General features: G+C 42.2%; 1 protein-coding gene across 2 annotated transcripts in view; it reads right to left on the bottom strand.

Moving 5' to 3' along the window:
* Nucleotides 1–843: 843 nt before the first annotated feature.
* Nucleotides 844–15998, bottom strand: part of zgc:194930 (uncharacterized protein LOC557813 homolog) — a 50794-nt gene continuing 35639 nt past the window's right edge. For both annotated transcript variants that reach the window (XM_034164527.1, XM_034164526.1), the window contains 2 exons: nt 12227–12279; nt 844–3932 (listed from right to left, as the gene is read on the bottom strand). In XM_034164527.1, coding sequence (XP_034020418.1) covers nt 3188–3932; nt 12227–12258 — 777 coding nt within the window. In that variant the 5' untranslated portion in view covers nt 12259–12279 and the 3' untranslated portion in view covers nt 844–3187. The remainder of the gene's footprint in view (nt 3933–12226; nt 12280–15998) is intronic.

Genomic DNA, 15998 nt, shown 5'->3' with positions numbered 1-15998 from the left:
ATATAGATAATTACACCACATTATTTGCCTGATCATAAACATTCCAAAAAGGTATAGTTTGGACTATCTGTGACTGAATGTTATGGAGTTATGAGGTAAAAGCAGCAAGAATGGTGACAAAGGTCCGTTTCAGTTTGTACAGGGGTCAAAATTTAGAGTTGAAAGATTGTTTCAGTTATCTGCTACACTAATAAGCCAACAGAGCATGAACTAGCTACTGTCTGTTAGCTTAAACGTGTATATAAGGCAACCCGAATTAAAGGATAAACGCTGCTTTTAACAACCTGGACCTCATTTCTGGCATAAAATATGGTTGTTTACTCACCAGTATAAGTTCGGTGTGATTAGACATCCATAGTTCAAACGACATATTCAGTTCAAATCAAGCAAACATTTTTCTTCTTCTAAGGTGGATTAGAACTTTTAGTGGTACACAAACTACTGGACAGGAGGAACCTATATCAGTCAGTGTGACTCACTAATTACAAAACACAGGTCTTTCAACCAGACTTGTGGTGTGGTGCCGTGACACCTCAATCATCTGTGTCCAATCAGAATTCAGGGGAGTCCAGTGAAACCCCGCCCTCCGCTCTAGCTCCACCCATGCCAGGAAGTGTTCAACATTTCCTGTTTGAGTGTGAGCTTGCCACTGAGTTCCCGTGAGATTCCATGGGATCTCGTCTGTCAATCCAGGAAGTGTTTGACATTTAAACATTTCCTGTTTTACTGTGGATTTGAAATTTGGCACTTCCTGTTTAGGACGCCCTGTACCATGAGCGAGCTTCACGCTGCTCGTATTAATCTCTTAAAATTCACAAACAAAATATAGCCACAATTATTTTTAAAGTAAATTTCTTTATTTGACATTATAATACAAACATTTTAAGAAGAAATAATTTGGCAGGCTGTACTTCATGAAGCTTATTGAGCTGAATGTCACTTTTTCCGAAGTCATGTTTTTTTTGTGTGTGCCTTGTTTACCCTCTTAGGCACTTAAGATAAGCTCCAAAATAAACTCATGTCACAAGCCAGACACAGAAACCAAAGCTTGACCTTGAGGAGCTCGTAGACCCAATCGATGCCCTGTCAATGGTTTATTTTTTGACGATTTGACCTTAGGAGAAATAAAATGTACAGAAAAAAAGCAAAATAAATGAAATGCACAGGTACTTTTGGTAACATTCTCAGAATTTCTCCTTTTCAACAACATTATTTACATATTCTCACACTAAGGAGATGTGAATGGAAATTCACCTGCACGTTAAACAGTTTATGTGAATTCGTACATCTGGGATATGAGTGTTGATGTCCAGAGGAAATGTTTCATAGAAACCCAAAGAGAAAACATGGCCGTCTTCAGTCACATGTTGAAAACTAGATGACCAATGACATCACGCAATGGAGTGTGAGCTAGGACTGCCCCCTTTGTACCCTTAACCTCATCCAAGAACAACAACAACAAAAAAACTCTCTCAAAAATAATAAAAACTGTCCTCAAGCCAGATGTTCAAGATGGTTCCCCAAAACAGCCACCATTAAGACCAAACTTTCAAAACTATATACATGAGAAGAAAATCTTAGGTACAATACATTTGCATCTTAACTTAATTCATGACCTTTGAATTCAAAATGGTGTCACCAAAAATGGTTTCCCATTAAAATGCATCATAGCAATAAATTAGATTTAATAATTGCAGAATTTCATATTTTTTGGCAGCCAGTTTGGATGCCATCCTCAATATCCGGCTTGAGGCTAGTTTTTTAGTCTTTGGAAACGTTCATGACTGTAGTGTGTTATACACACACACTACAAAAGTTGGCCTGGTTTACTTGTGGTCGTGGGGGTTGTAAAGGGAGCGGTTCTAGCTCCCCTAATAGCGGTATCTGAGCTCTAAAGACTGGACGGGGCTTCACTATCATGTTGGGTCACAACCACTTTAGCACTTTAGTGTCCTTGGCGCTATATTTTCTTGGCCAAACAGGGACTGTGCTCACAGTTGTACTACTGTAAAGCCAATTTTCTGCCAGAAGATTGTGTTTTTATTAGATGTTTCCCCTGTAAACGGAGTTTACCGTCATCATGAAAATTAGCTTAACATCTTAATTACTATATGAACGAATAGGTCTTGACCAATCCAGTACTTACAGATCAGTAACCGTCATATTTATGGAAACTTTTCATCCCCCAGAAGTGTAAATTCTGAAAGGTATTATTTAACCTGCATCTAACGCTTTAACTTTTACAGATGATAGAAAATAATTTCTTCAAAACAGAAATTACACACTTGATATATGAATAATGCACAAACTGATTTATAAATTTCTAACTTACTCTTTTCCGCAATCAACCGACGTGTGCGTTCTATGTTTCCTCAAATGTTTCGCCCTTTGAGACTTTAACATTGTTCAGTTTCTTCTTTTCAAAAATCACTAAATCAAGAATGATATAAATAACATCAAAGTACGGTTAAATAATAAAAAAAAAGTGATGACCTTTCATCTTCCATTTGCTCAGTGGAAAGAGGCAGAGCTCCCTGAATAGACAGGCAATATGCTAATACCTAGCATATCGTCAAACATCGTATAAAAACCAACGGCAACCTGATGGTCTTATGGCAATAATGATGTGGCAAAGCGGCGAATAAACAGCCTGAAGGCACAAACTTACCTCAGATGTAACTAAAAAAAATAACAAAAACAAAGAAATATAATTGTTATTGTTCATATATTCATCAAGATTTATCCACCAGGGGGCAGATTTGAGCTGAATCATGTTTCTGGTTTGACATGTTGCGCAACCACCTGATGACATCCCCCCCCTCTTATTTGTCCTTGTTCTGCCTCTATACTGCCCCCATGGTTGACACAGATATTGCAACTCGTGATTCATTGCACAAGTTTCGAAGGATGCGATTAAAAAAAATATGTTTGTGCCTTTACAATGAGCATGGAGTGTTTTTTCTTAACTCTACCTGCAGGAAATGTTCACAGTCTGTATCTTCATTTATGCATTTACGCCAACGTCGCAGCATTCAAAATGTTTCTTTCAGCCATGTCCTCTGTCTGTGCACAATAAAAAATAGAGTCTAAAATAAAACTTTTTTGTAAACTGAGTTTTTGTCACTCGTTTGATTTCTCATCATTGGTTTTCTTCTGAAGACATGCTGTGTTCAAGTGCTCCCGCTTGTCACTCGGAGTCCTCCCCGGCGGTGGCTGCCTCCAGGGCAGCGAGAGCCTCCGCCACCATGGAGTCCGTTACGCTCTGTACCTCCTCCTCATCCTCGCTCTTCATCATCGAGATGCCGCTCTCAACGGTGGAAGCATCCGGCGTTTTTGGCAGTCTGTGGTCGTCCTTGGTATCGGCCGAGGACAGGCTGGTTGTACTGGTGTGGATGTCCACCGACAGGACGCTCCCTTCGTCCCCCGTGTCGCATGGGTATTCCGGTGTACCTCCCACGCCTTCGTCTGTCTCGTCAGCCGTTAGGCTTTCGCAGCCTGTCACGCACTCAAGGGCGGAGTTGTCCCGCCTGTTCTTCTTCGGTTGGTCTGCACCTTTTCTGTTGCTCTTCATCCTACTTGGCTGATTCTCGTACTCGTGTATGTTTGGGTACACTGGCACCTGGCTTGGACCTTTTTCCTGCATGACCCATCGTGGTCCCATTGCTTCTGGGTGGATGATATACAGGCCCCCAGCAGTAGGGGGCGCAGTCCCCTGTTGGAGCTCCTTGGCGTCTGCAGGAGCAGCGTGTAGCCTGTGATTGATGTGGTTATTGTCCGACTCAAGTTTGAGGGTGCTGTCATGGGACTTGCTGTAGCCCATGTTTGGGACGCCCTGCTTCTGCTTGTTGTGGCGGCTTTCCGGCTGGTAGAACGAGCTGCTGGTAGTGTCGCCCTTCCTGCCGTCAGTGGGAACAGACGGGTCATAGATGTAGCTGTGAGAGAGACAACAGGACTATTTTTAGATTCCCATTTTGTTTTGATGTACAGTACTTTGCGTTAAAATGTCAAAATGTCTACATTCTTCTTGCACCTGATGCACATTTTGAAACATTGGGTAGTAGGGAAGCTATGCCCCTCTGGCGACAACTAAAAGCTTTAACAACCCCCAAAACACAGCTGGGTTACTGCTAAAAAAATGCCCTCAAATCAGTTACTCAACGTGGCATCTAAAATGGCTACCAACATAGATTTTTTTTTTCCCATTTTGGGAATGACAGGCAAACTACCATTTTTCAATAAAATGCCCATAAGAGCATCAAAGCAACAAACAATACAATTATTAACAAAACACTATATTTGGGTGGGTAATTTGGACACCATATTGAATATCTGGTTTCAGGGAAGTTGCTATGTTTGGCGAACATACCGCTTGTGTTTTGGGTTCATCTAAGGTAACTAAAAACATTGGTTTGGTTTAGTTCTTGGGCAACTTCACACCCATCTGCTGTAAAAGTCCCTCACTCTTATTTTGCATTTTCGTCCATTGTGTTGTCGCGGCTATACTATTTTTGTTTTACTGACGGGATTATAAAGAAAAGAAAAATACTTTCTGGTGTTTTAATATGAACTGGGTAACCTGCACGAAGAAGGGTACATTCTTTTTAGTTCCTCTTGAGTTGCTGCTTGAGTGTGGATGATCTGGCACAAAAATCCCTCTCAAAAAACAGGTCTTATGTACTGTACACTGACAACAGTATGTACATAGTTTGTTTACACTTCCTGCACCTCCTTAGCTCTGCTAATATTTGCTTTTCTCACGATCGTTGTATATAATCGGCAGTGGATGGACATGGATACACACCGCTCCATTTCAACCTGTAAAATACCTTTACAACGTTGCATCACTAGTGTGGAGGAAGAAACAGGTTCGTTTATGTGATGATGCCTAATGAAACGTGATTAGATGTTTCTAGCGTGAACCTTAACTACACAGAACTGATTTTTCAGGAATAGGTTACCGACAGGAGGAAACGCCGTTAAATTACTGTAATTTATCAGCGAAAGATTGTTTTTTTTTTTTTTACTTTTAATTAAATACGTACCGTAAATGCTTTTTCTGAACAGTGCCTGTAACACAGCTGGTAAAAACACACACACAAATCATAAATGCTTTTTTCTCCAAACAGGGCTTGTTAAAAAATAAAAATAAAAAAAGCGTAAAATGCTTTTCCCCCCCCAAACAGGGATGGTAACAAAAAAACAAACAAACAAAAAACAAAACAAACAAACAACAAAAAAACAAAATAAAATAAAATAAAAAACACAAACCGTAAATGCTTTTTTTCTCCAAACAGGGCTGGAAACAAAAAACAAAAAAATCCCACAAAGCATAAAATGCTTTTTCTGAACATTGCCTGTACGCGACTGGCAAAAACAACAACAAAAAAAACCCCAAACAAACAACAACAACAAAAAAAACAGTACAATTGCCTACCAGGAAAAGTCCTGTGCACTAAAACCACTAAAGTTGTCTTCTTCAGTGTCGGAATTGAACAGCCTCCAAATTACTTCGTCACACGCTTCCTCGGTCTCTTTCGTTGTCGCTCTCAATGTCACTTTCGTCTTGGGGAAAAACTGCCCTTGAAAAATCCATAAATTAGCCGCATCATTGTTAAAGCCGCAGTGTTCAAAGTGTGTGAAAAAGTAGTGACTTATAGTCCAGAAATTACGGTTCACAGTTAGCCTGCTACAGACAAGGCTAGCTCAGAAGCATGCGTTACCATGGATACTTAGCAGGAAATCCTGTTAGCCACAATGATGGATGCTAACTCTCACATACCGACGCGAGAGTCATGAAAACAAACTAGGACTCCACTTTAGCCGGGTTGAGGGAGATTTTATATATCTACATCCACCCTGTTTGTCTTCCCGTGTTATTTGCTTCTACTTATTACCACGATTAATGCTAAATGAGGCCCCTTCTGGCCAACGCCTCCACAAAATTATTTTTAGCCCCAAAAAGCTAAGATTAAATGGAAATAAATGGCAAATGAGATGCTGATTGTGGACCTCAAATGGTAATCAGAATACGAGGGCTGTCTGGCGCTTTGTTTGATCAAAATTTTTTCTAAACCTGTGAGACACATCGAAGTGGACACAGTTCGAAAAATTAAGCTGGTTTTCGGTGAAAATTTTAACGGCTGATGAGAGATTTTGAGGTGATACTGTCGCTTTAAGGACTTCCCACGGAGCGAGATGTCGTGCAGCGCTCCCAGGCGCCGTCGTCAGCCTGTTTCAAGCTGAAAACCTCCACATTTCAGGCTCTATTGATCCAGGACGTCGTGAGAGAACAGAGAAGTTTCAGAAGAAGTCGGTTTCAGCATTTTATCCGGATATTCCACTGTTAAAGGAGATTTTTTAATGAAAGACGTGTGGACGGGTCCGCGCGTCGGGACGCAGCCGGCGCGGTGGAAAACACCTCCGTGTTGATAACCATTTGTAAAATCCAGGCGGCTTTTGGTGGCTTTCAGTTGAGTGAGTATATGAGAAATTGTTTAACAGCTGGACATGTTCCAACTTGTCCTCAAGGCTTCCAACAGAGGTGTTTTTCCTGTGGCGGAGCGTCGCGGCGGCTGCGAGCCGACGCTGCAATCCGTCCGCACGTCTTTCATTAAAAAAATCTCCTTTAACAGTGGAATATCCGACGACGTCCTGGATCAATAGAGCCTGAAATGTGGAGGTTTTCAGCTTGAAACAGGCTGACGACGGCGCCTGGGAGTGCTGCGCGACGTCTCGCACCGTGGGAAGTCCTTAAAGCGACAGTATCACCTCAAAAATCTCTCAGCCGTTAAAATTTTCACCGAAAACCAGCTTAATTTTTCGAACCGTGTCCACTTCGATGTGTCTCACAGGTTTAGAAAAAATTTTGATCAAACAAAGCGCCAGTCTCTCAGCAACTTCTCAGACAAAGGAATTCCGACGAGGGGCTGGACGACTCCTCCCACAAGGAGTGCTCACAGGCGAATGACGTCACCGACAGGCGTGGAAAAACTCACGCATGCGCACGAGGGTTCAAGCATGTCTGACGTAAAAACATATGAATGAAATCCATATAGTTTTTGAAAAAAATAAAAAGGACCTATACTTTATGGACAGACCTCGTAAGCACCAATAAATAAGCTTTTTCAAAGAGGTGGTTCATTATGATGCTTGCTAAATGCTAAATATCGCAAGGGGCTCTGTTCACCCACAGGAACACCAACTTGTTTTTATTTTCCTGCTGCTAATCAATCAATCAATCAATCAATTTTTTTATATAGCGCCAAATCACAACAAACAGTTGCCCCAAGGCGCTTTATATTGTAAGGCAAGGCCATACAATAATTATGTAAAACCCCAACGGTCAAAACGACCCCCTGTGAGCAAGCACTTGGCTAAGTTCATCACTTTTTGGTACAACTCTTTTGATCATCGACAGTATTGGAGTTTGGTAGGATTTCTTCTGGGGGACGAGCAGGTTCGAGGGAGTTTATCTGGATGTTGTGTTACCAGCTGTCAGACATCACCCGCTGTGACAGCGTTGTGTTTTCACACCTTTTCATCAGTTTTCTCCTCCGGCTGATGGCTCCCTTGAGCCTCACGTCCCCAGCAGAGCTCCCTCCATCTCACACCTCCAAAACACCCTCCTCCTCCTCCTGTCTCCTCCAGCTTCAATCATCTGCCATCCCTTGCACCGACTCCTAACCACAATTGGCAATCCTTCTTGAAAGATGGCAGCTTTTGTCGGTTCCCCTGTTTTCTTTACACAAATACAGATGTTTGTGATTCCCTAAAAAATAATGCTAACGCAACTTTTCTGATATCTCACGAACACATCAGGTGCCTACGCTAACACGGCGCTCTCCCTGTGACTCTCTAGCGCCACATCACCCCCTGCGTATCTCTGTTAGCGGTGCGAGGGCTCAGAAAATGAATGTTTTCTGTCCCTTCTCACACCTTGGCAGCACCGCTGCAGTCTTGGAGCTCAAATTGGAGGCTCGCTTTACTAGAAAAATAAACCGAATAAGCTGAAACAAACACATCGTATCAATGTAAAAAAACAAAAAACAAAAACAAATTCTTCATTTTTACTTGTTGCCCAAAGAGATGGATACATCTGTTGTGGAATTTTAAAGTGGAAATGCAAAGTTTAGGTTTGTTACTTTCCCCCTAACCAAGTTCTCCAAAAGATGAAGCCAAAGTAGGTGGCTCGCTCCAAAAAGTGAGTCACTCCCCATAGACCCCCATGTTAAAATGTCCAACTTACAGCCTGGTATGCAAAAATAATAATAATAAAAAAAAAATGGATTGGGTCTCTATCGTTAGTTTCCCAGGTCATGATAATGGTATGGTAGGTCAATTTTTATGCAACTATACATTTTAGGATATTTTATGCAATAAAATTATGAATAATTTAGGGCGGAGCTGTTTTGAGTGTAGTTGGCCTTCATAATAACTCAGCAATGGGTGTGTTTTTACCCCACCAACCATGGCAAGAATATTATTTGGGTGTTTTGGTGAACATCTCCAGATGATTACTAGTCAAGGGTGTCAAAAAAAGAGCAAATTTTCCAGGAAATCTCCACAACCAAAGGGGCTGTATTGATCTGCTAATCATTTGCCACTATGTGATGTCATGATGATGTCACTGAAAGGTCATTTAATGATGTTACTGTAGTGTGGACCCCCCTCCTCCCCCAACATTTATTATATGCACTAGTTTGATACACTTTTAAATAACTAGCAATTTTCTTTGGGAGTGTTTTAATCTTTGAGTACCAAGGGGGCGCTATTATTACTATGACGAGAGTCGTAGTAATAATATGCAACTGGGATACGTCATGTGCTACACATTTAAAGTTACAGTGTGTCGGGTTTTGGAGCGTTTATTAGCATCGTAACCATCTGTTCATAAAGAACAATAACAAATTGATGTTTTCATGAGCTTATAATGAGCCTCCAGGAGGCTGCCATGTTCATACAGCCACCCAAAAACAACACGCATACTTTACCTTTTGTTTTTTGTACCACGGCTGCAAGACTGAAGAACAAAGTGGAGAAATCAGTGGTTGCTTGCCTATACACTGTCTCCCGGTTGCTAGCACAGGCTAGCACGCTTGTGAACCGTCATTTTTGTGAAACGGATGATCAAGAGCAGGCAAAGGAGCATGAATCCCCACTGGCAAAGAAGCGAAAATGACCAGTGACAGTTTATGCAATTTGCAACATCGCCACCAGATGGCACTAAATTCTACACATTGTAGCTTTAAGATGGCATTTGTGAAATTAAACGTAGGATGCAGCAGTGTCAGGTAGAAGGGTGGCTTAATGGTTAGCGTTCTCGCATCCTCCCAATATGTTCACATAATGTTTTTTGGGATTTATGCTTCCAGGAATAGAAAATAAATACCAAGACGTGACAAAATATCTTTGTTTTTTTCTCAAAGTGGTTGGGAATGTGTGCTGTTGAGCCTTACGAGTGAAGCCGACCCAGTAACCTACAGTCTGACCCTGCCAAACTCCAAACAACGCTAAGCCCAGAAATGTGACGCTCCAGACTATTAGGCACGTATGTGTGCGCGCAAACATACACATGGGTGTATTTGACATGAGGAAAGTCGAGGGCGGTATTGGGGGGGGATTACCACTCTGGTATGCGAGTCACAGTGCTGCCATTCATTAATCCACAATCAAAAATCCGTTTTCCTGCCCTGGTTCAGTCTTAGTCTGCTTGTTCACCTCAAACACCAGGGCGGTGTTGAGGCCTGACAGCGCTGGCATGTCGGCTTTTAATGAACAGGCAGACCTGCGAACAAATACTGTAACCAAGGGTGACGACTATTGGCGTATTGACTCACACTCGGTACAAAGACCCCACGTGAGGTTGAGAGTACAAGACGTGAAATGGTAATGTGGGATATTTGAAGTGGCACAGTGAACCTGCAGATAAAGGAACCGTGAGTGGTTACCGATGACGTGGACCGAGCTCCGCACAATGGGCAACGCGGTTTACGCTAATTGCGTTTGCAACAAGACAAACAAAAGGTTGTGAAATGTTGGACAAGTGGACTGCACGCACTTACTGCGTGTTCAGGCACAACATATAAGAATTTACAATGAATTTGTGCGCCAATCAACTGACAGGAAAAACAACTTTTTGACCATTGTAATAATAGATTAAATGATTGAACTTTTCGTGTTGCATTTCAAAATGTTTATAGCTTTAATAAGATTCTTTGAGCACTGTTTCGTAAATCGTTAAATCTGACATTTTATTAAATCGAGTGGGATTCTGTTTTACACCATCAAAAAAGGTACTTTAGATATTACGATTTTAAAAACAATTGTTGCCATGTGTGTGCTATTAGGGATGGGTATTGATAAGATTTTAATCAATATCAATTCCGCTTATCAATCTGATTCTTTATCGATTCCCTTATACCTCCTGTGAATTTTACGTGTACAAAAAGTAGGCTTTACAGGTTTTCTATGTCAACAGCATTTTATTGAGATTTAAAGTAAATAAATGTGAGATTGATCACTGGATCCTTGAACTCTGGTCATAAAATAAAACTAAAATCTGTACATGCTCACTGGATTCTAGATCTCTGGGACAGGTTCATCCAGGAGTCGGCAAGACCTTATTTAGGACATTGTTTTGGTGATTAGGGATGTCCTCGTGTACTGTAATAAATATTCCAGAGAATTGATTCTCTCAGAATTGAGAAAAATAGTCCTGAAAGAAGTTTCTGTTGGAAGTATTTTGGACATAGGATCAGCAGGTTCGGTGAATTGGAAACTTTATAATTGTCCAGGTCCAGGTAAAAAAAGATCTTGATCTCAGTGGGACAAACCTGGTTAGATAAAGATTGAATTAAAGTGGAAGGGGGAAGTGTTGCCATTTTAAACACTTTTAAAGACACTGGACTCTGGAGGCTTTAGTACTATCACACAGAAGGTGGCAGCAATGCAACAATAAGGATGCCAGCTGCTGATAAACACCACAGAAGAAGAAATGGTGCACTTTGTTTATTTCACAGGACTGGCATTTTGAGGTCGGAGCGCATTTTCACATTCACAAAATGCCTCAAGAAACCACAAAAAAAAAAAAAAAAAAAAAAAAAAAAAAAAAAAAAAAAAAGCATAAAAGTACTTAATTTACTTATATTTGTTGTCAGTCTGGGTAAATTGTCGGACTCGAACCCATTAATTGTGCAGCTAATCTTGTTTCCTCAGCGGTGCGTGCATGAGACAAAAACAAACATTTTCATTATGGTGACAACAAATGTTTTCATTATGGTGAGTGGTCGAAGCTATCTCCAACCACCAGCTTGCTCCAGCGTAGTGAACTGAAGAACCGATAAGGGAATCGTTAAACAAAATGGCTATTGATGCCGGTGGATCGAATCATTTCTTACTGATTCTTAACAGGAACTGGTTTTCGATACCCATCCTTAAGCGCTATATAAATAAAACCAGCTTGATGAGGATGCCCAACTTGGAACAGACAAAAAGGTAGATCCAGAGCATGGAGGAGGTTACACAGTGACTTCCCAGTTGGTTCTATTCCCATTTTATCTCATTTATACTCAACAAGAACTGAACTTTAACTTTAAATTAACTCAAACATTCAGTATACGTTGAACTACATATTCAATGAAAGGGTTCGGGCTCGTGCTTAGTGCTTGTCATTTAGCACAAGTGGCTGTGTGTCTATACTTAGTAGAGACAGTGGAAGTAGACAGTATAACAAATTTAGAAGGTAGCCCAAGTGAGAGTAGACCTACTGGGAATATTTGATGAGATGAAATGGCAAAGTTTTTTGTCGACAATATGGAAGTACACCAACTGCGCACAAATCAGAATATGCTGCAGCCCAACTAAACTGGGGACACGATGGGAACACCCACTATGAGCTGCTTGAGGAACATCTGGCCTATCTTGATTGACCTGTTGTGCTTGCAACCCATATAAACTAGAATATGGTTGAATGGCTGAAAAGGTCGATGTATTTTAATTCATTTAAACTCAAGATGGCTGCATTTAGGTTCCAAACCACAAATCAGCGCCACACAATGCATCCTTTCTTAACCAGTCATGTAGAAAACAGGCTAATCTTTCATAACTGGCCACTGCAAGCAGGGCGGGATCAGAGCCACACTTCCCACACAGGGTCTCACTACAGGGAGCACGTTGGCACAAAATAAAAAGGTAATGAGAACCGAACAGATCCGGACAGGCTTCTCACCTCTTTATCATCCGGCAGCACCGGCACCCCATTTGGCCAGCTGTGTGGTGGAGCTGTGGAGGGACATTAGTAAAGCAATTAAACTTTAATCACGCAAACATCAGTCACTGAAAGAGACAAACTCCACAAGCCATTTAAAACACGGAAAGTGGCCTCAAATTAAGTTTTCAGGTGGTGCTATTTCCTACGTCTGCGTTATCATGCGCCACAATGAACCACAGCGACACAAATCCCCACTTTATGGTTTTTAAGTGAGTGCTTTTTGGGGTTCTCTCAAGAGTTTGCTTCATCAGTCGAGTTTTGCTTTGCCCTTGGTCTCTATGGTGTTTGGACATGAAGTGGAAAAGTGTGCGCCTGAAGCACTGATAGAGATGTTATTGCCATCCATCACCCTTATACGTGCGCAGAATGGGAGTGACCTTTTCTCTCCTGGTGGTGTGTTTCTCTCCGCTTTGGCATTTCATTGCCCGGGTAAATAATTAATCACAGAGTCTTGAATAGATTTGTCTGCAAGCAAAGGGGGGAAAGAGAAAGCAACAAAGGTAGAGGACACAGTATCTCTTCGTGAAATGAAAGGAAGGATGTCTGCCTGCGGGACGAAGACGATTCCAGTGTTAACCTTAACTCTCTGACCTGAATACCTTCAATTTTAGCTTCAGTGCACAGTTAAAGAATGGAAAGCAGGCTCCATTGCATAGTAAAACAAGTAGTCGTCGTCCTGGGTAGCAGTGATCACGGAATATTAAAAAATATTGACTGACTGAAAAGGACAAAAATTCTGTTTTTTTAAAATCCAAAAATCCCTTTGGGCGAAAAATTACATCCCTTTTTAGGGTAGGGGTTAAAGAAGCCAAAACAGTGACATAGTCAAACTGTGGATTTTGACCTTTGAATATCTGTGCGCCCTCAGTAAGCCTCATTGATCTTATGGTATATGAATGTATGGATGGAGTTCTCCCATTTAGCGTTGTATTTTTCAAGGCTAACTGAGGGCGCCACCTACAGAGGGCACTTCAAGTCACAACTTTTGGCATTTTGGGCTACATTTGGGACCCTCCCAGGGCCTGCACCCTGAATAAGCCTTGCTTATTTATGCAAATTTGGATACACTGGGACAAGTTCTTTCCAAATTTGCATAAATGGCGGTGGCTTAGTTAGGGCGTTTTTGCATAAATGGCGGTGGCTTAGTTAGGGTGCTTTTGCATAGGTGTCGCTCTTTATGTTAAGAACGTGATATTTGGCGATTTTCATTTGGCCATATCTCGGTGCGCCCCCTATGGATTTCAGTGAAACTTGTTTTATTAGGTTCCTCTATCCTGCTATTCAGGATAAAGATACCCTAAAAAGGGCCGTAATTTTCCTCCCAAAGGGATCTTTGGATAAAAAAAATTTTTTTTTGTCCGTTTGGACAATATATCTTCCCCTAAATAAAACTTCAGTGGCCTACTGAAACATGATATATCACCCCCTTCTATAAACCATTCCACAGTTACAGACTATGGCTCTTAAGTAACAAATCACAATATCCATCCATCCATCCATCCATCCATCCATTTTCTTCTGCTTTATCCGGAGTCGGGTCGCGGGGGCAGCAGCTCAAGCAAAGCTGCCCAGATCTCCCGATCCACACACACCTCCCCCAGCTCCTCCGGGGGAACCCCAAGGCGTTCCCAAGCCAGCCGAGAGATGTAGTCCCTCCAGTGTGTCCTGGGTCTTCTCCGGGGCCTCCTCCCAATGGGACGTGCCCGGAACACCTCTCCAGCGAGGCGTCCAGGGGGCATCCGGAAAAGATGCCCGAGCCACCTCAACTGACTCCTTTCGATGTGGAGGAGCAGCGGCTCAACACCGAGCTCCTCACCTTCTCTCTAAGGGAGCTGCCATGCGGAGGAAACTCATCTCGGCCGCTTGTAAAGTTCTGAGACTAAAGGATTAGAATTGGCTTTGTTGTCTCTGTACTAAAAGTTGACCTTAGTCAGCATCAGTCAAAAAGTGATTTGGGTGAGGGACTGACAAGTGATCATACAAGACAAGCGATTGTTAGTCTGATAGTTTCTTGGGAAGCGTTTCTGTGAAGGACAATCATGGGCTTTCGCGACGCTTGCATTGTGTTTTGTAGTGAGCTTTCACAATCTTTAAAGCACATTGAGGACTCCATCAAAAATATTTGTGCAAAGGTACACATACACATGCAGAAACATGCCTAATCTTTAGGGTCACTCAGCATAAATGTGTTTGACACTTTTTAAATGTGTTCTGAATAATGTCAGAAGCCTTTTTGAGTAGATGTGGTACAGATACACAATATTTATAAAGCCACCAGTCTGACTTTACATTTAAAATGACTAATCTACTCATCTGTGAGCATGAAGACAGGAAAGGTGATAGTAATCCACCAGTATTGACCTCTGGTCTAGTGGTTAAAGGATCCTGCCCAAAGAGCCCTTCGTCATTTATTGGCCTGACATGGAATTGAGATCCTATCAGGCCGGAAAATGAAGAAAGACCCTTGAGCAAGCGATTGAACAGGTGTATCTAATAAAGTGGCAGGTGAGCGTAAATCTGTCCATTTACCAGACTTACTGTGAATATCTGTTTTGATCATTGACCCAAATGAACCTGATGGTTACTGAAAGAAAAAAAAAAAAGAAAAAAGTGCGCAACTCTGGGGTTGACCTTCATCGACATAACGTTTGGTAGCAATATCATACTGTAAGTATGATATTCTTGGATTTAATATGGATTTATTAGTGGAAAATTAAAAGCAAAAACATCCATCCATCCATTTTCTTCCGCTTTATCCGGAGTCGGGTCGCGGGGGCAGCAGCTCAAGCAAAGCCGCCCAGACCTCCCGATCCACACACACCTCCCCCAGCTCCTCCAGTGGAACCCCAAGGCGTTCCCAAGCCAGCCGAGAGATGTAGTCCCTCCAGCGTGTCCTGGGTCTTCCCCGGGGCCTCCTCCCAATGGGACGTGCCCGGAACACCTCTCCAGCGAGGCGTCCAGGTGGCATCCGGAAAAGATGCCCGAGCCACCTCAACTGACTCCTTTTGACATGGAGGAGCAGCGGCTCGACTCCGAGGTCCTCCCGAGTGACCGAGCTCCTCACCCTATCTCTAAGGGACCGCCCAGCCATCCTGCGGAGGAAACTCATCTCAGCCGCTTGTACTCGCGATCTCCTTTTTGGGTCATGAGCCAAATATCATGACCATAGGTGAGGATCGGAACGTAGATCGATCGGTAAATCGAGAGCTTTGCCCCCCTACTCAGCTCTCTCTTCACCACGACGGTCCGATACAGCGACCGCATCACTGCAGATGCTGCACCGATCCGTCTATCGATCTCACGCTCCATCCGTCCCTCACTTGTGAACAAGACCCCGAGATACTTAAACTCCTCCACAAATCACAATATAGTTTTGTTTAAAAACAGGAAAATATGAGTGAACAAATTTTCTGCCATTTTCGTTTTGTTGTTGTTCACACTGTATATTCTCTCTTACAGGTACATACTTACCTAGAGGAACTATCTTATTGCTCCTTGACACTTTCAGAGGGATGTTTCATGGAGATGTGTGCCAAATGGAGAACTGAAGGACTTCTTTGAGTGTACTGTGTTGTTAAAGAACATTTTTCCAAAGAGGACATCTTGCCAAGTTGGGTTATTGGGTTATTTATCTTTCGGCTGCTCCTGGTTGCTCTGAGTTACCAGAGTGGATCTAGTACAAATCCTCATTGGGGTTTAGCAAAAATATTACATTGGATCCTGATGCAAC

Source organism: Thalassophryne amazonica, chromosome 23 (genome assembly GCF_902500255.1).
Source record: "Thalassophryne amazonica chromosome 23, fThaAma1.1, whole genome shotgun sequence".
Lineage (NCBI taxonomy): Eukaryota > Metazoa > Chordata > Actinopteri > Batrachoidiformes > Batrachoididae > Thalassophryne > Thalassophryne amazonica.
Note: the sequence above shows the minus strand (reverse complement) of the source record. Positions and strands in the feature narration are given on the sequence as shown.